Source organism: Mobula birostris, chromosome 3 (genome assembly GCF_030028105.1).
Source record: "Mobula birostris isolate sMobBir1 chromosome 3, sMobBir1.hap1, whole genome shotgun sequence".
Classification (NCBI taxonomy): domain Eukaryota; kingdom Metazoa; phylum Chordata; class Chondrichthyes; order Myliobatiformes; family Myliobatidae; genus Mobula; species Mobula birostris.
This window is the reverse complement of record NC_092372.1, coordinates 102,542,903-102,570,574: the sequence shown is the minus strand read 5'-3', so window position 1 is coordinate 102,570,574 and position 27,672 is coordinate 102,542,903. Positions and strand designations below refer to the sequence as shown.

The 27,672-nt window shown below is 39.4% G+C and overlaps 2 protein-coding genes across 4 annotated transcripts in view; one reads left to right on the top strand and one right to left on the bottom strand.

Annotated features, from left to right (window-relative positions):
- Positions 1-7,336, bottom strand: part of cnot6l (CCR4-NOT transcription complex, subunit 6-like) — an 83,648-nt gene extending 76,312 nt beyond the window's left edge. For both annotated transcript variants that reach the window (XM_072253152.1, XM_072253151.1), the window contains exon 1: positions 7,172-7,336. The gene's annotated coding sequence lies outside the window, so the exon portion shown is untranslated. The remainder of the gene's footprint in view (positions 1-7,171) is intronic.
- An 11,491-nt stretch (positions 7,337-18,827) lies between these two features.
- The window catches only part of mrpl1 (mitochondrial ribosomal protein L1), a 68,598-nt gene continuing 59,753 nt past the window's right edge, over positions 18,828-27,672 (top strand). Inside the window, exon 1 of one of the 2 annotated variants that reach the window (XM_072253149.1) lies at positions 18,828-18,911. Coding sequence is in view for 1 of the 2 variants with exons in the window: in XM_072253148.1 (XP_072109249.1) it covers positions 18,987-19,011 (25 nt within the window). In the remaining variant the exon portion in view is untranslated. Of the gene's footprint in view, positions 18,912-18,953; positions 19,012-27,672 lie in introns of those variants that run through there. The other variant, XM_072253148.1, reaches the window with a different exon arrangement.

Here is a 27,672-nt window from a genome sequence, read left to right as displayed (position 1 = left end):
GTGGCCTTATAACTTCTGACAATTCTGACATCAGGCAGTGAACTTGTAGAACCACCAGGGAGATGAGAAAGGGTCTCTCCCTGATGGCAGGTCCAAGTTCACTCGCCAGCTGAGCTTGAAGAAATAAACGGGTGAAAAGATAAGTAGTGATCTTTTTGTGCTGTCGTTATTTGATCTAGCAAAGTTACATTTACACGAGCCTCTAATTCTTTAAGACCTTCCGAAGGGGCACCACACAGAGCATCCTGACTGGCTGTATCACTGCCTGGAACGGGAAGTGCACCAGCCTGATCGCTGGGCATTGCAGAGAGGGGTACGGACAGCCCAGCGCATCTGTGGATGTGACTTCTGTCCAGTGAGGACATTCACAGCAGCAGGTGCATAAAAGAAAGCCTGGAAGATCATCGGGGACAACAGTCACCACAACCATAAACTATTTCAGCTGCTTCCATCTGGCAATTGGTACCGCAGCATTAAAGCCAGGACCAGCAAGCTATGGGACAGCTTCTTTACATTGCGAAGGAGTCATAAGGCAAAGATTTTTACTCCCTTATGTCGTGGGACGGATGTAAGATTTAAATAAATTCAAATAAATTCATGCTTGAAGATGCTGCCACTTTCTCGAACATCAAGCATGTGGTACTATTTTCAGATCACACAATAAAAAAGAAAACTAAATATTTGCCTCCCAATCACATAGTGAACTCACCCTCCAAACAACCCTTCGTGCATTTGAGAGTCAAACCTCAAATGAATTAAATTGTCACCGGAGCAAGCTGATCCATTTGCTCATGGATCAAAAAGAAATAACACTGCAAGCCTGAATTTTCCTCCTTGGAACTATTTTTTATTGAAGGTTTTTAATTTTAAAAAGTTGCAGGCACTGGAAAGTTAATTACAAAATGCCAAGGCTAAACAACTGTAAATAACTTTTGGCCTCAAGCTAGAATTATGAAAAGCAATTGCAAGGAGGCAGGTAATATATAACTTGACTTAATCAACCTCAACTAACAATGTTTGTAATAATACTCGTATTGACTTAGTGATACTTAGCAAACTCCACTTGTCACCTAATTTAATCAAAACCATTTTAAAAAGAACTAGGAAGCCAACTAAAACTGACTTCCCTCATGATGCTTTGAACAGAATTACATAAAATTACAATAAAGGAATATGCTTGACAATTCGATCATTCCACCATTACCCCAACAGCCCTTATTCCAAACATTAGTTGTTTCTATTCCTTCAACAGCCTCCAAACAGTTTCAGTGATCAACTCTAATAAACTTTGCACCACCTTTATGAAGAAATATTAGCACTCTATAATTTGAACATTTTATTTTGTAACCAAGTGAAAGTACTTAAGTATAGAAGAGGCCTTACTGCAATTACACGAGACTTTGATAAGACCATACCAGAAGTATTTTGTACTGTTTTAGTATTATATAGTCTCATAAAATGGTATATAGTTGCAAGAAAATGTCTGTGAATCCTTTGCAATTACCTGGTTTTCTATATTAATTACTCATAAAATGTGGTCTGATCTACACCTAAGTCACAATAATGGACAAACACAATCTGCCTGAACTAATAACACACAATTGTACTTTTCACGTCTTTATTGAATACATTGTTTAATCATTCACAGTCTAAGCTGGAAAAGTATGTGAAGCCTTAAATTTACTAACTAGTAGAACCTCCACCAAACAACAGCGAGGAGGAAGTTTAAACCATTCCTCCATACAAAACTGTTTCAGTTCATCAATATTTCTGGGATACTTTGCATGAACAGTCCTCTTCAGGTCATGCCACAGCATCTCAATTGGGTTAAGGTCTGAACTCTGACTTGCCCATTCCAAACCACGAATTTTCTTCTTTTTAAATCTTTCTGTTGTTGATTTACTCTTGTGTCTTGGATCATTGTCTTGTTGCATCACTCAACCTCTATTAAGTTTCAGGTGACTGACCACTACCCTAACATTCTCCTGTAAGATGTCTTGATACAACTTTGAGTCCATTATTCCCTCAATAATTGCAAGCTGTCCACCCCTGAAGCAGCAAAGCAGCTGAAAGTCATGATGCTCCTTCCACCATGCTTCATAGTTGGGATGAGGTTTTGGTGTTGGTGTGCAGTGCCCTTTTTCCTGCAAACATAGTGGTGTGCATTTATGTCAAAAAATTCAACTTCTGTCACATCTGTCCACTGAACATTGCCCCAGAAATATTGGGGAACATTTAAGTGATCTTTTGCAAACTTCAGACATGCAACAATGTTTTTTTTTTGGAGAGCAGTGGTTTCCTCTGTGATGCCCTTCCAAAAACACCATCCTTGTTCAGCATCCTTCCCATAGTGGACACATGAACAGAGACTTTAGCAAGTTCTAGACAATTCTGCAGGTCTTTTGCTGTTACCGTTGAGTTCTTTTTCACCTCCTTCAGCATTCATTGATTGGAACACCTCATTCCAAATAGCTTTTGTAGAAGGCATTACCCCAGAGGTTCACATACGTTTTTGAACTTAGACTGTGATTGTTTAAATGGTGTACTCAGTATTGACAAGAAAAAGTGCATCTGCTTGTGCGGTATTAGTTTCAGCAGATTGTGTTTGACTATTATTGTGACTTAGACGAAGATCAGACCACATTTTATGAGTAATTAACGCAAAAAACCAGGTAATTGCAAAGGATTCACAGACATTTTCTTGCAACTGTATATGCCATAGAGATTAGAGAAATTTAGTAGACTATATCTCTATTCCCTGGAATTCAGAAAAATGAAAGGCAACATTATTGGAACTTCAAATTCACAGTGTGGCTGTGAGGAAGATACTTCTCACAGCTAGTAAAGCTAATGATCACAGATTCAGAATAAGGGGTGACCCAATTCCTTTGAAGATGCAGACACATTTCTTCACAGGATAATGAATTCTTGGAATTTTCTGTGTCAATGGATTAAGTGACTCAATCATTAAAGTTATTAAAAAAAATACATGTACGAATAATAATGACCTGGGACATTGAAATAATGCAGGAAAAACAGTGCTGAGGTAACAGAGCAGACATGATTTTGATGAATGGTGGCACAGAATCAAAGGTCCATAATTCTTACTCCTGCCCATTTCCTACGTCCTCAAACATACTTAATCTTCCAATACTTTTACTCAAGATGCATGAAATAGCCTGTAGTTCACCCTCCATGTACCAGGCTGTATCTGTGTGCACTTATCGTGCTTCTGTTCTAGTGCTTTGACATCCTTCTTCAAATATGGTTCCCAAAATAGGAAAGAACTCAAAATAGATTTACCAACAGATACCAACTCCTGACACAGAACTCTGGATTGGAATAGCATTTTATAATTAAGAAAGGCCTCATTCCCCTAAACGTATTATGACTACATGAAACGTAACCCTGGACCCCAGTGCTTCCAAATCATTAGTACCAACACCTCTCCACTCAATTTATTGATTGTTTAGATTATAAAAATAAATTCTCTCTCAAAACCTCAGACTATCCTAGACAAAAGACCAATAAATGATTTAGTAAATTTTGAAATTACTTGTGCTATTTGAAACCTGACAGCCAATTTACACACAGTAATACATCAAAACAGAAATGATCTGGTGTGATAACCTGGTAACCTGATAAAATATTGACTGTTGACCAGCACAGTTCTGCTCTTCAACAAAATACTGCCATGGGAACTTTTACCAGTAACATACACAAGTAACTGTACATTTATTTAATATCCCATCCGAAAGATAGCACTTCCAACAATATTAAGTACCCTGTACAGTGTCAGTGCTGATTTTGTGCTCAAATTAATGCTAGGATGCATACAATCAAGAAATTGATAGATAAATGTAAACTAGGAGACTTGTTTGGCTGGAGACATAAATACACAAAGAACTTATAAAAGGGAAAAGAGTAGTGAGCACAAACAGGGACTTCTTACAAACTGGTAAATTTATAATGGAATTAAGTAAATGACAAAGCACTAAGTATTGATAAAAAAAAGTTAAAATTATATAGAAAGCTGATACGTCCAAAGGATTTATATCCCAGTCATGAAAAAAGTGGTTCAAAGAATTATTGTCAGGGGTAAGTTTTCTTGCACAGAGAGCGGTGAGTGCATGCAATGGGCTGCCGGCAACTGTGGTGGAGGCAGATACGATAGGGTCTTTTAAGAGACTCTTGGATAGGTACATGAAGCTTAAAAAATAGAAGGCTATGGATAACCCTAGGCAATTTCTAAAGTATGTACATGTTCGGCACAGCTTTATGGGCCGAAGGGCCTGTATTGTGCCGTAGGTTTTCTATGTTCCTGGAAAAAATAAAGAGTAGGAATATACAGTGTTCTCAGGTGGTCCGGGTGTAACTATGTAGATTATCATAGCGATCAGTGCCTGAGCTCCAACTTTTCACAACCATATAAACTTGATTAGTTTTCTGAGTTGGTGAACAAGGTGATGAGGGAGGACACTGGTGTTAACAAATTGGACTTTAGTAAGGAGTTTGACAAGCTCCTCATGGAGGGTTGATCAGGAAGATTAAGACACATGGGATTCACAGTGAATAGGTAGTTTGGTCTCTCAGAATCTGCTGGCCCATAGACAACAGAGGGAAGTTGTGGAAGGCTGGTGGTCTGCGATCAGTAGTGTTCTTCAGGGATTAGTGCTGGGACCTCTGTTATACACCTTGAATGAAAATGTAGATAGGTGGGATAGGATGTTTGCAGCCAACACAAAAATGGTGGAATTATGGACAGTGAAAAAGGCCATCAAACAAAACAGCAGGACAGAGACAAGTTACATTTATGGGTGGGAAAATGACAATGTAGTTTAATCTGAGAGTGAGGTTTTGCACTTTGAGGGGTCAGATTTAAGGGGAAATTATCGTTAGCAGCAGAATCCTTAACAGCATTTATGTATTAAAGTTGTTGTCCAAGTTCATACCTCCCTAAATGTGGCGATGCAAGTAAATAGAGTAGTAAGGAAGGCACTTGGCATACTTGTCTTCATCACTAGGGACAGAGTACAAGAGTCAAGACGTCATACTGCAGTTGTATAAAACTTTGGTTAGGCTACACCTGGAGTATTGTGTGCAGTTCTGATCAGCCCATTACAGGAAGGATGTGGAGGCTTTGGAGAGAGTTCAGAAGTTTACCAGGTTGCCTCAATTAGCTACAAGGAGAAGTTGAGCAAATTTGTATTGTTTTATCGAGAGCAGCAAGACTGAGGAGACACCCAATGAATAGCTGGTATCTTTTCCTAGGGTCAAACTATCGAATACTGAAGAGCATGACAATAAGGTGAGAGAAGTAAAGTTTAAAAAAATGTGCAGAACAAATATTGTTTTATATAGAAAGTGGTAGATACCTGAAATGCACTGCTGGGTTGGTAGTGGGGGTAGGTATGACAGTGGCTTTTAGCTGGGCACATGAATATGTAGAGAATGGAGGGATATGGATCACATGCAGGTAGAAGATATTAGTTTAACTTAACATCCTGCTGAGCACAGACATTGTGGGCCAAATGGACTGATTTGGTCTTTACTGTATAATTTGACAGAGCGCAGAAGATATTTATTTTTCAAGTTTGTGGATAATACCAACCTAGGTAGGATTGTGAGTAACAAGAATGCAAGGGATCCCAAGGGGAAATGCAGAAACCGTGGGACTGGCTGAGGGAATGGAAATTTGGGAAAAATGTAATTTCAACCATTTGCACACACAGGAAAGCAGAGCATTTGTTAAATAGTGAAAGGTCAGTCCTGTTGACATTAAAAGGATCCAAGATGTGCTTGTACTGAAGAAAACATGCAGATAAAGCAATCAATTAAGAGGACAAATACTTTATTAGGCTTTGAATTACAGGAATAATTGTTACTTTAATGGTACAGGATCTTGGTAAGACTGCACCTGGAGAACAGTGTACAATTCTTATCTAAGAGTAGATGTAGAAGGAATGCAGAAATTATTCATTATACTGGTTCTAGGAATGGTAAATTCCCCCATGAGGAGAGACTGAGTAATACCTTATTACCTATAATACCTTATTCTCTATAATTTAGAAAAATGAGAGGAAATCTCAACCACAGTTACAAGATTCTTAAAAGGCTAAATGCAGGTCAGAGTGCAAATTCTGCAGATATTAGATGTCAGATATTTCCTCTGTCTGAGTCCAGTACCAGAGGACACAGGTTCAAATTAAGGGGCAGGCCATTGAGTACAGAACAGAAATTTCTTCAACCAGAGGGTGATGAACTTTTGGAATTCTTTGTCTAGGAGGGCAGTCTCAGTATTACTACTCACTAAAAACACTGATCATAATTTTACATTAAGAAAATCAAGAGATATGTGGGTAATTATGGGAAAATGATGATGAGGTAGAAGGCAAGCCATAATTTTAATGAATATTGCAGGCTCAATAGGCTAGAGAGTCTATTCCTGTTTTTATTTCTTTCCATCCATCTCTCTCAGAGACGAGAGTATTAATTAAGACATGACTGAACTCACAATGATACTTTTGCAGACGTGGTGAACGAAAATGTGTGGGTTATTTTTAATCCTCAGGGCAGAACCCTGGGGGAATTGAAAGTATTGTGCAAATATATAGTGTTGACTCTCGAACAGTAGAAAACAGAAACAAATAATTTAAATCAAACAAATAAGCTGCAATATGAAACTTTCAGTTTCGTGTGTTTACTTATTGTCCCTTTTTAATTCTTCTGGCTATTTTCTTCGACTCCCCTAGGATAACCCAACCCCCGTGAACCAGGCATTCGGGTACATTATCAACCAAACAAATCAAATTCCCAAACTCCTCGCTCACAGGCAGAAAGTTCCCCCACCCCTCCTACTCCAACTCCAGCCTTTCGGAATGAGGCTGAAGGATCTGCTGCGTGGAACAAACACCGAGATAAGCGAGAGGTACAAGGCCTTCGCACTCAACTTTCCACACAACATCGGATCCCTAGCACTGGCGGCGGCGGCAGGAAGCCCGACCCTTACCGGGCTCCTTCTCCAGCTGCTCCCCGCGGCCTTCACAACGGGATCGGATTCAAACCCCGGCCTCTCAACCAGACCCGGCCTCAGAATTTCCCCAACTCCCTGGCCTAGTGTCCCGGCAGGAGCAGGGGCTTCCCGAGTCCGAACCCCGGGCTCCGCACTCACCTTCAGCTGCCGCGGCGCTCACATCTCCGCAGAGCCGCAGGGCGGGAGACACTGACAACGAAATGCGGCCACTAAGCTGCGAATCCAACCCAGGCCGCGCCGACTCACTGAGCCGCTGTCATGGCGCTACCTCCGCCAGCAAAGCTAACAGCCGCCTCACTTACTCCTCCCACTACCTGTACACAATATGCACAGTGTATGCGTGGTGCAATGTATTCAGTGTACTCTGAGGATAGGGTGTAAAATTATATACACACATTGCACAAAAAACAATGTGTGTAGTCTGTGCGCACCCTTGGGTGGCGAATATACAGCACAAATCATCCAAACTATACGTATATGCACATACTGCGGCCCATATCCAAACAACACACAGTATAAATACTACATACACACACGTGTATATATATATATATAAAAACAACATACGTCCATATATGTATAAACAATAGCTGTACATTTACACAATTGAGTCTGAGATACTTAAGTTCTTTTCACATACTGTATCACACTGCTTTTGTACCCAGCACAAAGGAAATTAATCTAAAATACAATAACCAACCACAATCAGCTCCTTTATGCACAGGCCACTTTCTTGTCAAATTTGTTCTGCACTCAACATCTGTATGATGTGCATGCAGTTGAGCGTTACATTTTAATGTCACTTGTGCAGAACTTCCTTGAACATTGGGTTCACAAATGGCACAAGCCAATCGCACAGAAGCCCCCTAAAAAAAAGGGCCTAATTTTGTGCAAATCGAGGGCCAGCCCTACCAAGCACATAGCTCTTTTATGTCATTTAGATCCAACAAAATGTTTTGACCACATGCCTGCCATTGCTCAGAAACAAGTCACAAATCGGTGATCCCCTTCTTCAGCAATATCTGGAGCTGAACCTCAAATCCTATTTCCCCCACCCAATCTCCAGAGATAACTAACGCACAATGTTCCAAATTGATCTGACTCCTGGACTCATTCCAAGTCATTAAGAGTATTCAAAGAAAAGCACAAACGGTTCATAGACTAAATGAAAAGAAAGGTGAGTGGAACCTGAGCCGTAATCATGAGGACTATAGTGAATGTTGAGGCAAAAATATAAAAAGAAGTGTAAGCAGGAGTTATTTTAATAAGACAATATATATCATACTTGGACAAAACAGAAGCCATGTTAAAGGACCTGCTTACATTGAAAATTAGACACAAGATGTTATGGCTGAAGCTCAAATAGAAGATGAACATTCATCATATGTATGGGAAATGACATCCAGGCTTTGCTTCCGGTTAAATACCCCTGGCCTGATTGGGAGAAAATGGCAAGTTTGCAGACAACACCACAGTGGTTTGCCTGATCAGAGGGGATGACGAGACAGCCTACAGGGACGAGGTCCAACACCTGGCTGCGTGGTGTGCTGACAACAGCCTGGCCCTTAACACCCAGAAGACCAAGGAGATCACTGTGGACTTCAGGCATGCTAGGAGCCACACTCATGTCCCCATCTACATCAACGGAGCTGTAGTGGAGTGTGTATCAAGCTTCAAGTTCCTTGGTGTCCACATTTCTGAGGATCTCACCTGGTCTCTGAACTCCTCCATCCTGATCAAAAAGACGCAACAGCGTCTTTATTTCCTGAGGAGCATCAAGAAAGCTCACCTCTGTCCCAGGATACTGATGGACTTTTACCACTGTACCATTGAGAGCATACAAACCAATTGCATCTCAGTGTGGTATGGCAATTGTCCCGTATCAGACCACAAAGCACTCCAGTGTGTGGTGAAAACTGCCCAGTGGATTATCGGCACCCAATTGCCCACCACTGAGAACATCTGCCATAAACGCTGCCTGGGCAGGGCAAAAAGCATTATCAAGGATGCATCTCACCCTAACCATGGACTTTTTACTCTCCTCCCATCCGGTAGGCGCTACGGGAGCCTCCGCTCCTGCACCAGCAGGCACAGGAAGAGCTTCTTCCCTGAGGCTGTGACCCTGCTGAACCTCATATCACAGCACTAAGCAGTATTGCACCCATATTGTACTGTCTCAGTACTTTTATATTTGTGTGCTGTAGCCTTACTTTTTATTCACAGTTATTTTGTAAATAACACTATTCTTTGTATTTCTAGTTAAATGCTAACTGCATTTCATTGGCTTTGTATCTGTACTCGGCACAATGACAAAAAAGTTGAATCTAATCTAATAAAATTAAGAGTGGAACTTGCATCCCAAGGGTAGATATGAATCAGATGCATTCAGTAACATGTATGTTTTAGAGAGACTGAGTGATTGAAGCTTAGTAGATAGTGTATTTAATTTCATCCAACTTAAACTGAAATTATTTACTTTTAATTCAAACACATATGTTAGTATGATTTAATTCAGTTATTGCAATTCAGAACCATTTTTATTAGCTTTTCCCACACTGAGGTTTTGTCAAATAACCATCTACTCCCACTCTAGCTTCTACCACCAAGCCAATGCTGAATCCAATTTACCACTTCATCCTGAATGCCAAGTGATGTAACCTTCTGGACCAACCTTCCATGCGTGACTTTGTCAAAGGCCTTGCTAAAGTCCATGTAGACAACATCCACTGTCTTTCCTTCATCAAACTTCCTCGTAACCATCTGAAACATTCTATTAGATTGGTTAGAATGACCTACCATGCACAAAGCATTGTTGTCTTTCCCTAATCAAGCACTGTCTAACCAAACATCTATATATCCTGTTCTTTAAAATACCCACAGCTGATGCCAAGTTCACTAGCCGTTAGTTTCTTGGAGCTTTCTTGAGGAAAAGAACAATATGTGCTATCCACCTGTCCACCGGCACTTCATCTATACTGAAGGATGTTATAAATATCTCTGCCAGGGCCCCTGAAGTTTCTGCACTAGCCTCCTACAAGGCCCAAGGAAACGCCTTGTCAGGTCAGGTCCTGGGGACACAGCTAGTTTAATTTTCCTCAAGTCAGCAAGTACCTACCCTCGGTAATCCCGATACCTTCCACAACCTCAGTAATCTTTGCCTCAGTCTTATAGCCCCTGGATTTATCTCCTGATGCAAAATATTTGTTTAAGATCTCCTCCATTTTTTTCATTTACATGTATAGTTGACCATGTTAATCTTCAAGAGGCCAATTTTGTCCCAGCTATCCTTTTGTTCATTATATATCTATGGAAAATAATATGTAGCGTTAAGTTTTATGATTTATCGTAAAGCACAACGGAATGTATTTCTACCCAACTAAAGAAGTCAGACCCCGTTTGTACATTAGTGTGATAGGAGCTACAAGAAGTGCTCAGGAAGAATCTACTAATTAAAACTAGTAGATCTGTTCTTCATACATCACCATGTTAACTAAGGCCTTACTTAATCAAGGGACCACATTAGCAGGAGACTTTGGCAACAAAACTTGTTTGTCCATGGAAGGCAGAGAGTAGGGGTTGAAGGCTATTATTCTGGGTATTAGGTCCATGACCAGTGATATTCTGCGAAGATTAGTGCTGGGACCTCAGTTGTCTGTGATACAGATCAATAAGCTGATGAAAATATATGTATATGGGTGACTTAAAAATACAGCTGGATATTGACAATTACAGATATGGGCAGATAAGTGGCAGATGGAGTTTAATCCAGTTAAGTGTGAGGAGTTGCACTTTGGGAGATGAAATGAAAGGAGAAAGTTTATAGTTAATTGTAGATCACTTAATAGCATTGAAGTGCAGAGGGAACGCGGAGTCCAAGTCTATGGCTACTCAAGTGGATAAGGTGGTAAAGTACGTATATTGCATGCTTGACTTCATTGATTGGGTGATGAGTATAAGGAAGTTATGCTGCAGTAATATAAAACTTTACTCAGACCACACTTCAAGTATTTTGAATGCAATTCTGTTCGCCCCATTAAGGGAGTGATGGGAGACTGTAAACAACAGGAATTCTGCAGATGCTGGAAATTCAAGCAACACACATCAAAGTTGCTGGTGAACGCAGCAGGCCAGGCAGCACCTCTAGGAAGAGGTACAGTTGACGTTTCAGGCCGAGACCCTTCGTCCTGAAACGAAGAGTCCTGACGAAGGGTCTCGGCCTGAAACATCAACTGTACCTCTTCCATGTATTAGAAATTATGAGTTATAATGAAAGTTTGAACAAATTTGGGTTGTTCAGCACAGGGCATCAGAGTCTGATTGGACTCTGGGAACCTGATAGAGGTACTTAAAATTGTGAGAAGTATAGACAGGGGAGATGGCCTTTTCCCCAGTGCAGAAATGTCAAATACCAGAAGGCAAGCTTTTAAAATTAAAGGGGGAAGTTTAAATTCGATGTAAGCAGCAAACGTGTTGGCACAGAGCCTTGTAGGTGCCTGGAATGGATTACCAGGGCTAGTAATAGAAGCAGGTAGCTTAGAGAGTTTAAAAGACACATGAATATGAAGGGTGCATTGATTTTGACTCAAGTCACTGGAGAATTGGTGGACATGAAAGTCTTTATTCTTCACAACGAACTTTCTCTTGGAGATGTTCTCTGTAGAGTCTCGAACTCAAAAGTATATCCTAGTTCCAAACCCTTAAGATCAAAGGCAACTGCAGGTGAATCAATACAATTTCAATCGTTACATGGACATTGTTTGCTTCAGTATTTTGAGTTGGCAATGTTTCTTTGGGATTGCATAGAAAACATCTGTGAATTTTCAAATACAGTACTGTTAATGGGACAAGCTAATTGCAAGCTTCCTTGAAATTGTTTACAATGCTTCAAACTACTTAAACCCATAGATTGATACATATGCGAATAACTTGGTCACAATTCTGCATATCATTGCTCTTAGTTTGTGGGCCAGCCTGTGCTTCAGACAGTCCCGTTTATCCGCAAGGGAGTGCTTCTAACCTCAATTTACTATTTACATTAAGAGCAGAAGACTGGCTCTTGCCTGAATTAATATCCGCCCTCCAGAAAACTCCCTAACATACCCTCCTCTTGACCCTTGGACAGAATCTGTCTCAGGAAGGCTAAACTTTAAGGAGAATCTAATTAAGTAGAGCAGTAAAAATATCCTTCACTTTGGATTTCCTCCCCAATTAATAACCTATCATGTATCTACGTTTGTACATCTACATTATCTATCGTTCCTAGTTGGCTATCAACAAGACTAAGCAGAGATAGCAAAAAAAGTTCTTGAAATTTAATCATATCCTCTTCTTGGACACATATGTCTTCTTGATTTAATTCAGTCTTGACTTAATTCAGGCATAGCTCAAATACCATCTATAAATTTGCTGATGATACACCCATTGTTGGTAGAATCTCAGGTGGTGATGAGAAGGTGTACAGGAGTGAGATATGCCAACTATTGGAGTGGTGTCACAGCAACAAACTGGCACGCAATGTCAGTAAGACGAAAGAGCTGATTGTGGACTTCAGGAAGGGCAAGACAAAGGAATACATACCAATCTTCATAGAGGGATCAGAAGTTGAGAGAGTGAGCAGCTTCAAGTTCCTGGGTGTCAGAATCTCTGAGGATCTAACCTCGTCCCAACATATCAATGTAATTATAAAGAAGGCAAGACAACAGCTATACTTTATTTGGAGTTTGAAGAGATTTGGCATGTCAACAAATACACTTAAAAACTTATATAGTTATACCATGGGGAGCATTCTGACAGGTTGCATCACTGTATGGTGGGGGGAGGGGCTACTTTACAGAAGTGAAAGAAGCTGCAGAAGGTTGTGAATCTAGTCAGCGCCATCTTGGGTACTAGCCTACAAAGTACCCAGGACATCTTTAGGGAGCAGTGTCTCAGAAAGGCAGTGTCCATTATTAAGGACCTCCAGCACTCAGGGCATGCCGTTTTCTCACTGTTACCATTAGGTAGGAGGTACAGAAACCTGAAGGCACACACTCAGCGATTCACGAACAGATTCTTCCCCACTGCCATCTGATTCCTAAATGGACATTGAATCTTTGGACACTACCTCACTTTTTAAAAAATATACAGTATTTCTGTTTTTGCACATTTTAAAAAATCTATTCAATATACATAATTGATTTACTTGATTATTTATGATTATTATTCTTTTCTCTGCTAGATTATGTATTACATTGAGTTGCTGTTGCTAAGTTAACAAATTTCACGTCACATGCCGATGATAATAAACCTGATTCTGATTCTCATTCTGAGAATAATCTGACAACCAGTCACATAGATCGATCTACAGGAGGATTTGGAATGGTCCCTATTCAAAAAGAACCTCACCCCAGTGGCACTCCCTTCCACACTATCCCTTTGATAGCTGGCCTAGCCGTTGAAGGGGTCCAGCTCATTTGTGTTCACTCCCATTCAGGCTGGTGTGGCTGCCTTCAGATGCTCTGTGCAATTTCTTCTTTTTCTCAGTCTGACCTGCCACCAAAGTTCTGATCCACGTAGCTAATCATCTACTTCTGTTGTGTTTTTAATATTTCAGTAATTACTTGAGTAATATTGTAAATATTTTGTTTGATTAAGCATTCTTTGTTGTTTACATAATTAATTACGGGTTATATGTAAAAGTACATGAATGGCACACGTCATTGTCATCGTCATGGCTATCCCTCGAGGTCGAGGATGATGGTCTTCATTCTGAAGTTGCCCACAGAGCAAAGACGCCTGTGCGTGTATTTGTTTAACGTGTACTTAATGTTGCACTCCAAGAAGCACACGATACTTCACAAATCAACCAACTGATTCCAATGGCATGGAAACCACGACAAATGAAGCTGGTGGATTTGTTGCAGCCTTCATCCGCCTTCACAGCTGTTGAATCTGAAGTAACTTCATCCGCCTGTTCCACCATTGAGGTCTTGGTTGGATTGTTCTTTGTCAGGGACCTCACCCTCAACCTTACCGCCATGGGTGACCCTACCAGGAGCATAGCTCCAGATGGCATTGCTCTTGGGATCAGAGGACCACACAAGCCTCTCCACCACGACAAGGTGACGATCCACGGAGAAGACATCATTGTGCCACCATGTCATAAGTACGTGCCTCACTAAAAGTAAAACAAAACTAAGCACAGTCATCTCCTGGCTTTTCTTTCAACTAATTTTATGTTTTCGAGCATAATCCCATCCAGAATCAGCCTTCATTACAAATTACCGTTACCATTACATTTTAACACTCTAATCACTGTTTGCTGACATGCTCTTCCTGTGTCTTCTGCATTTGTGTTCTCATTCCTTTTCATTCGCATGTCTGCTTCCATCTAAAGGCTGATGGTTATTATTTGCTTTCCTGTAATGAGGGTGTTAGTAGGCTGACTCACTTGGTCAGCTTTCTCCCTCTGGTTCTCCATGGTCAGTAAAGGTGGACTCTCATTTGCATTTTACCAGACATGATGGACTTAAAGTACATTCTGCATTTGCATTCTTGGAGACAGGAATGCCCTGAATCCTGGTTATTCATTTGTATTTTTTGAGACACACACTGTGATTGTTTCAACAAGCTTCCCAAAAGAACTAAAATTCAACCAGCACATTGACAATATCCAATATAGTGTGACATTCTGGGTGGGGACATGGTCAACAGCCTGCCCCTGCATTTCTAATGACCAGTACTGTTTATTGTTCTTGTGTTAAAATGCTTTTGTGGGATTATGGCGGGAAGTTCCAGTTCATTTATTGTTACATTTTAGCTTGGGTTATACAGTTATTTGCTTGTGTATTTGTGGGTCACCCTAACTGTAACCGGGGTGTGTGATGGTCACCTCCCCTGTCTGTATGAGACTGGTTGGGTTCACTCTCTGGGTCATGGTGCCCGGTTTGTTTTGTGTTTATCATAATAAGACGGTTGTTGAGTTAAAGAGCTTCCTCGTTTGTCATTATTGACCAAATGCTCACCACAATGTGTTTTGTTAAGAAAAGCAATATTTCAGTTCACTCTCAGGTGTTCCAATCTCCCTCCAAAAACATAGATGTCAAATTCTCCCCCTTGAATATACACAAATCACCAAATCCCCAAAATGCCAATTTCTTTCTAGAATGTGGGAATCTTATTTCTGGAATAGAGTCACACATATTTCCATCACCTTAACCTGGATTCCACATGAAATCTGGGTCTAACTGATTGCAACAGACTGGAATCTGGGTCCCTCTCACTCCAATACTCCAAGGCAAAGAAAAAATAGACACAAACATAAAGCACAGATAAGACAAAACAAAAATCTTTGCTCACACTTTTGTTCTTCTGCAGCTTCACAAATAAACTGGAAAAAGAATTTGGAACAAACATTTAATACATAATAAACACATTTTCCAAAGAACATTCGAAATGAAAAGGTGGGGCCTCTACACATGCACATACACACAATATATTAGAGATGGCATAAGAAGACATCCTGCAAATTCATTTCACATCAAATAACAGAATCTTCCACTTGGATAAATTGAAACACCTTCCAAAACAGATTTATCAAACGTGACTTTACAATACTTCACTCATGTATTCTTTCTTTCTTTCCCACTGTCCTTTAAGTGAATTTAGGTGTGACAATACACAACATTTTTCGAAGCCAAACTACTTCTCTCAATGTTTAAATTCAGCAAAGCATCTTTGTTGAAACATAGAAACATAGAAAATAGGTGCAGAAGTAGGCCATTAGGCCCTTCGAGCCTGCACTGCCATTCAGTATGATCATGGCTGATCATTCAACTCAGAACCCTGTACCTGCCTTCTCTTCATACCCCCGATCCCTTTAGCCACAAGGGCCATATCTAACTCCCTCTTAAATATAGCCAATGAACTGGCCTCAACTGTTTCCTGTGGCAGAGAATTCCACAGATTCACCACTCTCTGTGTGAAGGAGTTTTTCCTCATCTCGGTCCTAAAAGGCTTCCCCTTTATCCTTAAACTGTGACCCCTCGTTCAGAACTTCCCCAACATTGTGAACAATCTTCCTGCATCTAGCCTGTCCAATCCCTTTAATATTTTATATGTTTCAATAAGATCCCCCCTCAATCTTCTAAATTCCAGCATGTATAAGCCTAGTCGATCCAGTCTTTCATCAAATGAAAGTCCTGCCATCCCAGGAATCAATCTGGTGAACTTTCTTTGTACTCCCTCTATGGCAAGAATATCTTTCCTCAGATTCGGGGACCAAAACTGCACACAATACTCCAGGTGTGGTCTTACCAAGGCCTTGTACAAATGCAGTAGTACCTCCCTACTCCTGTACTCGAATCCTCTTGCTATGAATGCCAGCATACCATTCGCCTTTTTCACTGCCTGCTGTACCTGCATGTCCACTTTCAATGACTGGTGTGCAATGACACCCAGGTCTCGTTGCACCTCCCCTTTTCCTAATCGGCCACCATTCAGATAATGATCTGTTTTCCTGTTTTTGCCACTAAAGTGAATAACCTCAAATTTATCCACATTAAATTGCAACTGCCATGAATTTGCCCACTCACCTAACCTATCCAAGTCACCCTGCATCCTCTTACCATCCTCCTCACAGCTAACACTGCCGCTCAGCTTCATGTCATCAGCAAACTTGGAAATGCTGCATTTAATTCCCTTGTCTAAGTCATTAATATATATTGTAAACAATTGGGGTCCCAGCACTGAGCCCTGCGGTACCCCACTAGTCACTGCCTGCCATTCTGAAAAGGTCACGTTTATTCCCACTCTTTGCTTCCTGTCTGCCAACCAATTCTCTATCCACATCAATACCATACCCTCAATACCGTGTGCTTTAAGTTTGCACACTAATCTCCTGTGTGGGACCTTGTCAAAAGCCTTTTGAAAATCCAAATATACCACATCCACTGGTTCTCCCCTATCCACTCTACTAATTACAGCCTCAAAAAATTCTATGGGATTCTTCAGACATGAAATGTGAACAAAGTCACCAGAAAGACACTGAAACTACTGGATATAGAAATGTTTTAGTCAACCAAAACGAGCAGCAAGCATCACGTTGAGACCCTCTTGTAGGAAGAGGTCTCCCGAATAATATATTACATGACATTTTGATATGCTAAAGATCAAAAGTAAAAGCAGGATAATTCCATAGTTACAATATATCTACAATGCTTCCTTTGAATTGCATATACAGTTGAAGTCAGAAGTTTACATACACCTTATCCAAATACATTTAAACTCAGTTTTTCACAATTCCTGACATTTAATCCTAGAAAACATTCCGTGTCTTAGGTCAGTTAGGATCACTACTTTATTTTAAGATGTGAAATGTCAGAATAATAGTAGAGAGAATGATTTATTTCAGCTTTTATTTCTTTCAACACGTTCCCAGTGGGTCAGAAGTTTACATACACTTTGTTACTATTTGGTAGCATTACCTTTAGATTGTTAAACTTGGATCAAACATTTTGGGTAGCCTTCCACAAGCTTCTCACAGTAAGTTGTGGGAATTTTGTTCCATTCCTCCAGACAGAACTGGTGTTTGTAGGTTTGTAGGCCTCCTTGCTTGCACACGCTTTTTCAATTCTGCCCAAAAATAATGGAGGAATTGGATGATACACAGGTAGAGGATACTTGCATAATTTGGCTTCAAAATTGGCACAACATCATGGGCTGAATGGCTTATGCAGTGTTGGTACTACTCTATATTCTTTGTTCTGTTGGAACTTCAGACCTTGAACAGAGGCAGCAATCATTGACAGATGTGAAGATCATGCAGTGAAGATGAGGTCAGAAGAAACTGATCATGCACCTTCTCATCAATGGTTGCTCAGGAACTTATCTGAACATCAGTGAATTTGTGAAGGTGCTGTGCTTTGACTTTAAATGTGTAAAAGAAACTTATGCTTCGTACAATGGGGATGAGAGTATGTGAATAGTCTTCTCTCTCCCTTCTTGAAGCTGCCATGAGCTTCCTGCAGCCTGCCACTTTCATTCTCCATTCCACTCTGACATATTGATCTGAGGCCTCCTGTGCTTATATAACAAAGCCGTATGTAACGTTGAGGAACACCACCTCATCTTTCATCCAGTATTTTACAATCTTCTGGAGTCAACATCAAAGTCTACAACTTTAGGTTACTTGTTTTCTGTGTTAGAACTCAAAGAGTCAAGCAACGTCTGTGGAGTCAAAAGGGGTAAGTTGACATTTTGGGTTGAGACCCTTCATCAGTCCTGAAGCTGCCCACGTGCGACCTCTTTTAACATGGTCAAGTGTTGCACACCAACTACCACATGAGCTTGACAGAATGAAGTTTTATTCAGATGGAAAGGGGCCAGACCAAGAATCTATAGACCAAGTTTGGCAACATAGACATCAGAGTACAGATAGGGAGAAATGTGCGCAAGACCTTAATTTGCCCACACTCACTTACGCATATGAATAAACTCAAACACATACTCGTGCCCACTACCATCTCCTTGCTGTCTTCATACATCCTCTCATTCTCAATCTCCCTTGTCCCGATATCTCCTCTCCTTCAAAGTCCTCCCACCCTCTTACAGTTCTCTTCCTTCGGACCCCTTCCCACCAGCTTTTAGAGCCCCCACTTTCTCTTGCACCTTATAACTCCACCCCTTTCCCTGCCCAGTGGGAAGGGCCGTTTCAAGTGGCACCTGAAATGTGCACTACAAACTCCCACATCAATAATTTAACAAATATACATGTGCGCTGGTTGGGAAAAAAATATATATATATAGCCGGGTAAGATGTTGGGTGACTGAAAACAGCGAGTAACAGCCAACATTCAGGAAGTTGTGTGGCTAGAGTTCTGTTGCACACGCCTCTCGTAAGGTATCGGAACCAAAGTTTGGGAGTCTGTATTGTGGGGGACATTAAATAAGTAAAGCACGGCTACAATAATCGGCAATGGCGGCGGGCAGGTGCTGGCGAGGTTAGTTGGGGGCGATGTAGCGGAAGTGGGGCTTTTCCTCGGGTGCTAGTGTCTTTTGTACCGGGACACCTAGCGTTGGGGGTGGGTGGTTGTTGTCGCCGCCCTGGAAATGAACGGGGCGGGGAGGAAGAGAGACAGAGAGGAAAAAAAACAAGCTGGAAGTGAGGGGGGGGGGTAGGGAAAGAGGAAGAGAGACTCCCCTGGCTTGGGGAATTAGTGGTGGATACTGGTAGTCGTGAGATGACCGGCAAACGTCATCATTCATTCTTTAGGATGTAGGACGCGAGCTTGTAACTGAATCTAACGAATTTACCTCATTCCTCAAAGATCTTGCATGATTGTGATTTTTCACGACAGGTCTTCAAACAACTTTCACAGTGAAGTGTTGTAGCACCATGCAGAAAACAATTGTTTTACCTCATACCACTTTTAAAGCGGAACTGACCAATATTACGTGTATTATACCTCTAGTAGGAAGGCAGAATCACGCCTGAAATAATTGTCTGCCTTACATAGCACAGTTTTCTCCAGATGCTAGGTTTGTTAGGCTGTCTTCCCTGTTCGGGCTTTAACTGTCTGTACTTCTGAGTCTGTAGTTGAACTGTGATTTTGTTTTCTGCAAGCTTTAGTACGTATTTCTAAATCTTCCTTTCTAAAATCTTCTTCCAATGTGGAATACATTTTTCTATCGTGACTTCGTATAATTTGTATAAATTTGTTGAGTCACTGCTGCCACATTGGTAATTTTGATGTGGGCTTCTTTACTTTGTCCCCAACTCTGAGTAATGATAGTTCTTTGTTACCTCTATTATTATAATGTGTGGCTCTGTTAGTTTCCTCCAGTTATCACCTTTCATTCTTCTGAGGTTCTTGTTCCAGCAGGCATTCTGCCATTTGGAGTAGAGTTCTCCTTTGTATTCCAATAAGTTTGTATGCAAGACTGCTTGTTGTCTCTTGTTTATAAAAGATGGGAGGATTGTGGTGTGATTGTTTAGCTCTTTTTCAGCTCAAACCGGGTTAACAATGGATTCCGTTTATCAGGATGTTCTTGAGGCTTTTTTTTCATAAGCTGAAAAATACTTAAAATCTTTTGAGATGGTAACTGTTTCATGAGTGAAATCAAATGAACACAAACCAATAAGAACAGTATCTAAAAGTGCTGAGAGAGAGGCAACTTGTATTATTCATAGGAATGGGTATATACATTGGACTTATGAATTTACTACTGTGAGAGCTCATATGTACGGTTGCCTGTACTTTGGGCATTTTTAACCTGTGGAACAGCCTGTTGTCCCTTGGTCACCTTCACTGAATTCTGTGCCTTTCCATTACTCTGAGGAATGTTAGGTTGTCTCTTTCTTTGAAAATCTCAAAGTTTATCTATTTTGAGCTGCGGTTAGTTATGTGATAAACACATTGGGTTGTCACAGCTTTTCCCTGAGCTTGTGTATGATCATAAATGAACAAGTCTTTCTTTCACAGAATTGCCATTTATTAGGCAGCATGTACCTTGTGTTGAACTGGTACTTGGAATTTGACCTGTTGCTCTCATCCACTCCTGAGACCCTTGATGAAAGAGAAAAAGACATTTGATGTCTTTTTCAATGTAAATTTAAAAATAATTCCTGTTTGTAGGAGTTATTTTTCAATCCACATTATGCACACTTTTACCTCATTTTTCTTATTATTAATTTCTCTTTCAGCCACTCAAGTTGCTGTCTACAGTATTGTAATATTTAAATGAGTTTAGTTGTACTTTCCCTGTTTTGACTATGCTTCAGTAGGTGTATCTCTGAAGCATTTCTGGCGTGGGTTTGGATAGCTCTGCAGCTTTGTGTGTCCAGATAAAATTTTTGTTTGTTTATTTAGAGATACAGCATGGAACAGGCCCTTTCAGCCGAATGAGCCGCACTGCCCAGCAACCCACCTATTTAACCCTATCCTAATCACAGGATAATTTACAATGGCCAATTAACTAGTATGTCTTTGGACAGTGGGACGGAACTGGAGCACCCACGTGTTCGAGGAGAGGGAATACAATCTCCTTGCTGGAGTTAATGCTTTCTCAAGTTGGACACTCTCACTTCAAAAGTAATCTAATTTCCAACTGATTCATTCAGATTTTCAAAATTACTACAAGCTTGCCTTCATTATGGTCCCTGCTCCTAGTTGCAATACCCTTGTGATGCTTGATGTGCACTCATATGAGGATATTTAATATGATGTAAATTTCACCTTTGTGATTAATAAGATGGAATAAATACTTTTGTCTGCTGTGGTTCTGTCTGCTAAGAGCTGGTATGGACCCAATGGGCCTCCAATGAACCTGAATGCACAGTCACTATTACAAAAGCAAGGTCAGTCTTCTGGAGAGACAACCTTCAGAAGGCATCTGGCCTGGATGATGTTCCTCGCCGTGTCCCTAGATCCTGCGTAGATTAGCTGGTAAAGGCATTTGCAGGGAATTTTAACTTTCCCCTGCTCCAATATGACATTCCCACCTGCTTTGAGAACACCACTACCATCCCAGTATCAAAGTAAATCAAGGTAATGTGCCTTAATGACTGCTGCTTGGTGTTTCTAACAGCCACCATCATGAAGTGCTTCGAGAGGCCAGTCATGGGGCATGGATTAACTCCAGACTCCCAAATAATGTAACAATGTTGACTCAATGCAGTTTTTACTTGCTGCTGAACCAGGTCTACACCATCTCCTTGGCTCTACATTCATTTTGAGAGCATCTGTACAGTAACGACATATATGCTAGATTACAGCTCTTCCTACAACTCTATAATTCCAAGCAAACATCTCCAAGCTCGTAGAGCAGCAATTCAATACTTCCCTTTGCAACTGTATCTTTGACTTCCTGATCAACAGACTACAGTCAGTAAGGATTGGCAGCAATACCCCTGCCATGATAATCGTATTTACTTTGACCTTCACTGATTTTTATCAATACACCATAGAAAACATCCTACTTGGATGCATCACAGCTTGATATTGCAGCTGCTGTGCCCATAACCGCAAGAAACTTCAGAGACATGCGGGCACAGCTCAGCTCATCATGGAAACCATTTACGAACTTTGTCAATATTTCTTAATGTAGAGCAGCCAGTTTTGTCGAAGGCCGCACCAATCCTGGTCACTCTCTCTTCTCTTCCTTCCACAAGACACAAAAGGTCTCCTCTTGGCAGCTCAAAGAGTAAGATGCTTTTGTCGTGGCTCCATCCTTCACAACTTACTTTCCACTGTTAGATTTGTTTAAAGCTTTGAAGATTTATTACCTTTGCTGAGGGATTTACGATTCAGTTACAATGGCTGATACTCGATCTGGAATTGAATTAAGAGGTGGCAAAACTCTTCCCAAAGTTGAACAAACAAAGAAATCAGAGGAAGACTCTACTTCAGAAAGAATGCTCTCTTTAATAGAAGCTATTAATGCTAAGATCGGTACAGTGGACACTAAGATCGATAAACTGACAAACGCTAATGAAAAGCTTGAAAAAACCATTTTCGCTGTTCAGGAATCTTTGAAGAATCTGGAAGTTCAATATCAGACGCTTAAACAGAGCACTCATAGAATTGAAAGAGTACAGGAGTTAATGAGTCAAACTATTGGAGAACAAGAATTGAAGATGTCTCTTACGGAAAAGAAAATTAATGAGGTTACTTTGGAGTTATCAAGAATTAAGAAGAAAACCATCGATCTGGAAAGCAGATGTCACAGGATGAATTTACGCATACTGGGTTTGCCTGAAAGTACGGAAATCGGTGAGCCATTAAAGTTCTTTTCGAACATGTTATATTCACTTTTTAGAGAGATTCTTGAAGCCTGTCTGATACTGGACAGAGCCCACCGAATTCGATGTCCTTAGCCTTCAGCCGAAATGAAACCTTGTCCTGTGATATTATGTTTGCATTACTTTACAACCAAAGAAGCTATTCTTCGGGATGTATTCAAGGAAGCTATTCAAGGAAAAGGGATAAGCTAATTTATAATGGAGTAAAGATTTGTATAGTTGAAGATTTTACCCCAGAGATTTATGCTGAAGGAATTAAGTATCGGGAAGCCATGGCTGAACTTTATAAGATTAACTGTTGTCCTTCTCTGCGCTATCCGGCTCGTCTGATAATTACTCCACCTAATACTCGTCCAAAACGGATTGACTCCCCAGAAGACGGTTGGAAATTTATAAAGGAGTTGAAGCCCATTTCGCAAGCAATTTGAAAAGTTAATCCTCAGCTGGGAGCTGTTTGTAGCGGCTTCGATGATGAAAGTCCGCTCCACATTTTATGAGTGCCCAGACATGCACTTGGTTGATTTACTTAGATCTGTTGTTTGCTTTAATAGTTAATATAGGTTTGGATTATATATAATTTTTTTTCTTTGATTTGTAAGTCTTTAACACTAGTTGTAGTATATTATTTGGTTGGATTTATCTTTTTTTTGAATACTTTGAATATTTTGAATGAATCTAAGATGGCTATCGTTAGTTAGGTTTAACTATTAATATAATATGAAAATATTTGGAATTTGTTTATTTCTTTACGTACCCTTTGTTATGTCTTTTTGGTGGTGGTAACGTATTACGTTGTAAGCAGGGGCTGCTAACTGGAGATGGGTCAAGGGTCATTAGAGTAGCACGCTGTCTGCCTATTGGACGTTTTCCGGGGGGGGGGGGGTGGGTCTATTAGATTAGTTTTTTTTCGACTCGGCAGTCCTGAAAGGTGTTTTTTTTTTTATCAATTATCTTGGTTTTTTTTCTGATCGAGTCATGCTTTGTCTTTTCTTCGGATTTAGTTTGCGCCTGTGTATTAGCTTACTTTATAAAATTTTAAATTAAACTTTAAATATGGATCTTAATAAATTAATGTAATATTTTGGAATCTGAACGGTATGAACCAGACTACTAAGCGCAGAAAGATTTTTAAGAAATTAAAAATTTCATGTGGATATTATTTTTGCGCAGGAGACTCCTATCTGTAGGCAGGATGAAAATCGTTTTTTTAAATTTTGGAAGGGACCCTTATTTCATTCTTCAGTAAATAAAATAAGAGGGGTATCTATTTTTATTAATTCTAAAACTTCTTTTGTACATTTTAATGCTGTTACTGATTTAATTGGCAAATATTTAATTGTTATTGGTCTGTTATGTGGTCAAAAGGTGGCTTTAGTGTGTGTTTATGCACCTAATATAGATAGCCCTGAATTTTTTTAAGAAGCTGTTTTCTGTGCTGCCAAATTTAAATGAACGTAAATTGATTATGGGCGGTGAATTTAACTGCTGTCTCAGTCTGTCGATTGACAGATTGTCCACCAATCCGTTGCTTCCTAATAAAGCTGTGATTTGTATTAATTCTTTTTTATTAGAATATGGTCTGGTTGATATTTGGAGACTTATGCATCCTAAAGATAAGGATTTTTCTTTTTTTTTTCCATATGTATACCATAAATACTCAAGAATTGATTATTTTTTTTCTGGACACATGATTGGTGCCCTCTGTCGCTGATTGTGCATATGATGTGATTCTGTTGTCGGATCATGCACCCATGAAATTAACTTTTCAGTTCTCTGGTAATACTCTGAAGATACCTCAGTGGAGATTTAATGCTACATTGCTACAAGATTCAACCTTTGTAATTTTTATGGAAAAGCAAGATTCTCTATTTTTTGAATTAAATATAATTGAGGGAATGTCAAACTTAGGTATTTGGGACATGATGAAATCTTTTCTTAGGGGACAGATAATTTCATACTCAGTAGGTTTAAGAAGGAAAACCAAGGCATAACTTTTAGTGATTACTAATAGGATTAAAGAAATAGACAAAGTTTATTCAGTAATGCCTAGTGAAGATCTCTATAAGGAAAGGGTGGAACTCCAAACACAGCATGATTTGCTTTTGACTTTTCCCATTAAGCAGCAACTTCTTAAATCTAAAAGTCCCCATGCATATAAAATTGACAGGTCAGGCAAATTATTGGCTGGTCAATTAAAAGCAAATATGGCTAGAAGACAGATCTTGAAAATATGAAGACCTGATAGAACTGAAATGGTAGATCCTTATGAAATTAATAAGGCACTTATGATTTCTACTTTAACCTTTATAAATCTGAATTTTCAGACAATATTACTTTTATGAATAGATTTTTGCAAAAATTGAATATACCTGAAATTTCTAACCAAGATATTAATACAGTAGATGCGCCTATTAAACAAGAGGAAATAGCAAGGGCTATATCCTCTTCCCAACCAGGTAAGGCTCCGGGACCGGATGGATATACAATGGAATTTTATAAGACTTTCAGTGAAATACTTACATGTCAATTATGTCAAATTTTCACTGATTCTATATCCTCCAGGAATCTCCCGAAAACTTTTTATGAAGCTTCAATCTCATTAATTCCTAAAAATGAAAAAGGTTTATCTGAACGCACTTCCTATAGACCAATCCCTCTACTGAATGTGGATTTTAAAATTATTTCTAAGATCTTGGCTAATAGACTTGAGAGTATTTTACCTAATGTTATTTCCAATGATCAATCTGGATTTATTAAAAATAGGTGTTCATGTTTTAATATTCGAAGATTATTACATGTTATTCACTCCTCTCCTTCTAAAGTATCTGAATGTGTTGTTTCTGTTGATTCAGAGAAAGCCTTTGCTAGGAGTGGTCTTACTTATTTGAGGTTTTGGAAAGATTTAATTTTGGTCCGGGAATTTATTTCCTGGATCAAATTGATCTATCAAACCCCTATGGCTGGACTTACAACTAATAATCAAAATTCTCCTTACTTTAGATTATACAGACGCAGGAATGTCTTTTTAGCCCTTTATTATTTAACTTTGCTTTAGAACCCCTTGCTATTGCTTCCAATACTGTTCAGGGTATTAAGAGAGGGGACTAAGTACACAAGGTTTCATTGTATACAGATGACCTGTTAGTTTATATTTCAGATCCTAGGAAATCTATTCCTTCTATGTTATCTATATTTTCTGAATTCAGTAGTTTTTCTGGATATAAATTAAATTTACATAGAAGTGAGTTATTCCCCATTAAAAATTAGACAGCTCAATATCATCAAGCACCTTTGGTATTGTTAAAAATTACTAAAAATTTTAAGGACCTGTATAAATATTTTCTCCCATTAATTAATTGTACACAACAAATTCTTTCTAAATGGTCACCTATGACATTATCATTAATAGGTCAAATTAATGCTATTAAAATGATAGTTCTACGGAAATTCTTATAGATATTTCAGGTAGTTTCTTCCTTTGTTCCTAAAACGTTTTTTGACAGAATAGACTATAATCTTGCATTTGGAATAATAAAAATCCTAGATTGAGTAAACCCTTATTGCAGAAATTAAAAAAGAATGATGGTATGGCTTTGCCAATTTTTAAATGTATTATTGGGCAATTAATATTCAATATATTGCTTTTTGGATTCATTTTTCAGACATACAAGAATGTCCTTCATGGTTGGATTTGGAGGAAAACTCGGTGAAGAGGTTCTCTTTGGCCTCTTTACTGGGAGCTCCTCTTCCCTTTTTGTTTTCTAAGATTAGTAGACAAGACTTTAATCCCATTATTAAACATACATTAAGAATTTGGTTTCAATTTCATAGATTTTTTGAGTTAAATAATTTTGTTCTTTCTGGTGATATCTATTCCAATTATTTTTTTAAACTATCAATTTTGGATAAGGCCTTTTAAATTTGGGAAACCAAGGGAATGACAACTTTTTCAGATTTGTTTTTAGGGGATTGTTTAATGTCTTTTTCTCAATTGGTGGATAAATATGATTTATCTAATGTACTCTTTTTTTAGATATTTACAAATTAGGAATTTTTTACGTGGTTCGCGGCCAAATTACCAAGTGGTTTCATTTTAAACCACTTCAAAAAGGGTTGATAGCTATAATTTATAAACGGTTATTGAGTTTACGAATGAAATCAATGATAAAATTAAACATGCCTGGGAATTGGAATTTCAAGAGTCATTTTCAGATAATCAATGGAGTAAAATTTTTCATTTGGTAAATAACTCATCTATTTGTGCCATTCATTCCTTGATACAGTTCAAGGTAATGCATCAAGCCCATATGTCAAAGGATAAACTAGCAGGTATTTTTTCCAACATCAATCCTATTTGTGACAGATATAATATTGAGGTGGCCACTTTAACTCATATGTTTTGGTCTTGCATAAAGCTAGATACTTTTTGGGGAGATATTTTAAAAATGCTATCAAAAGTCTTGTACCTGGACCTACAACTTAATTTATTACGGCAATCTTTGGGATTATCCCATCGGAAGCAGGAAATATTCCTGTTTCTGCTCAACGTATGATAGCCTTTTCAACTTTATTGGCTAGGAGTGGAAGGATTTTACTGAAGTGGAAGGATTCTAATCCACCTACTGTCTTTTATTGGCTTTCCTCCATTATATCCTGTTTAAATGTAGCCCCCCCGGCCACCCTCAGGGTCGCTCGGCTCGCTGTCGTCTAGGGAAACAGCCTCGGCCCCACCAAACTGGGTAATTCGTTTGTGTGGATGCTGTGTGAGGTACCCCGCCCCGCCCAAATAACAGACATTACACCAGATGCAATTAAATGATTTACAGTTTATAGATATTACTGGAACTATATAATTAAAAGA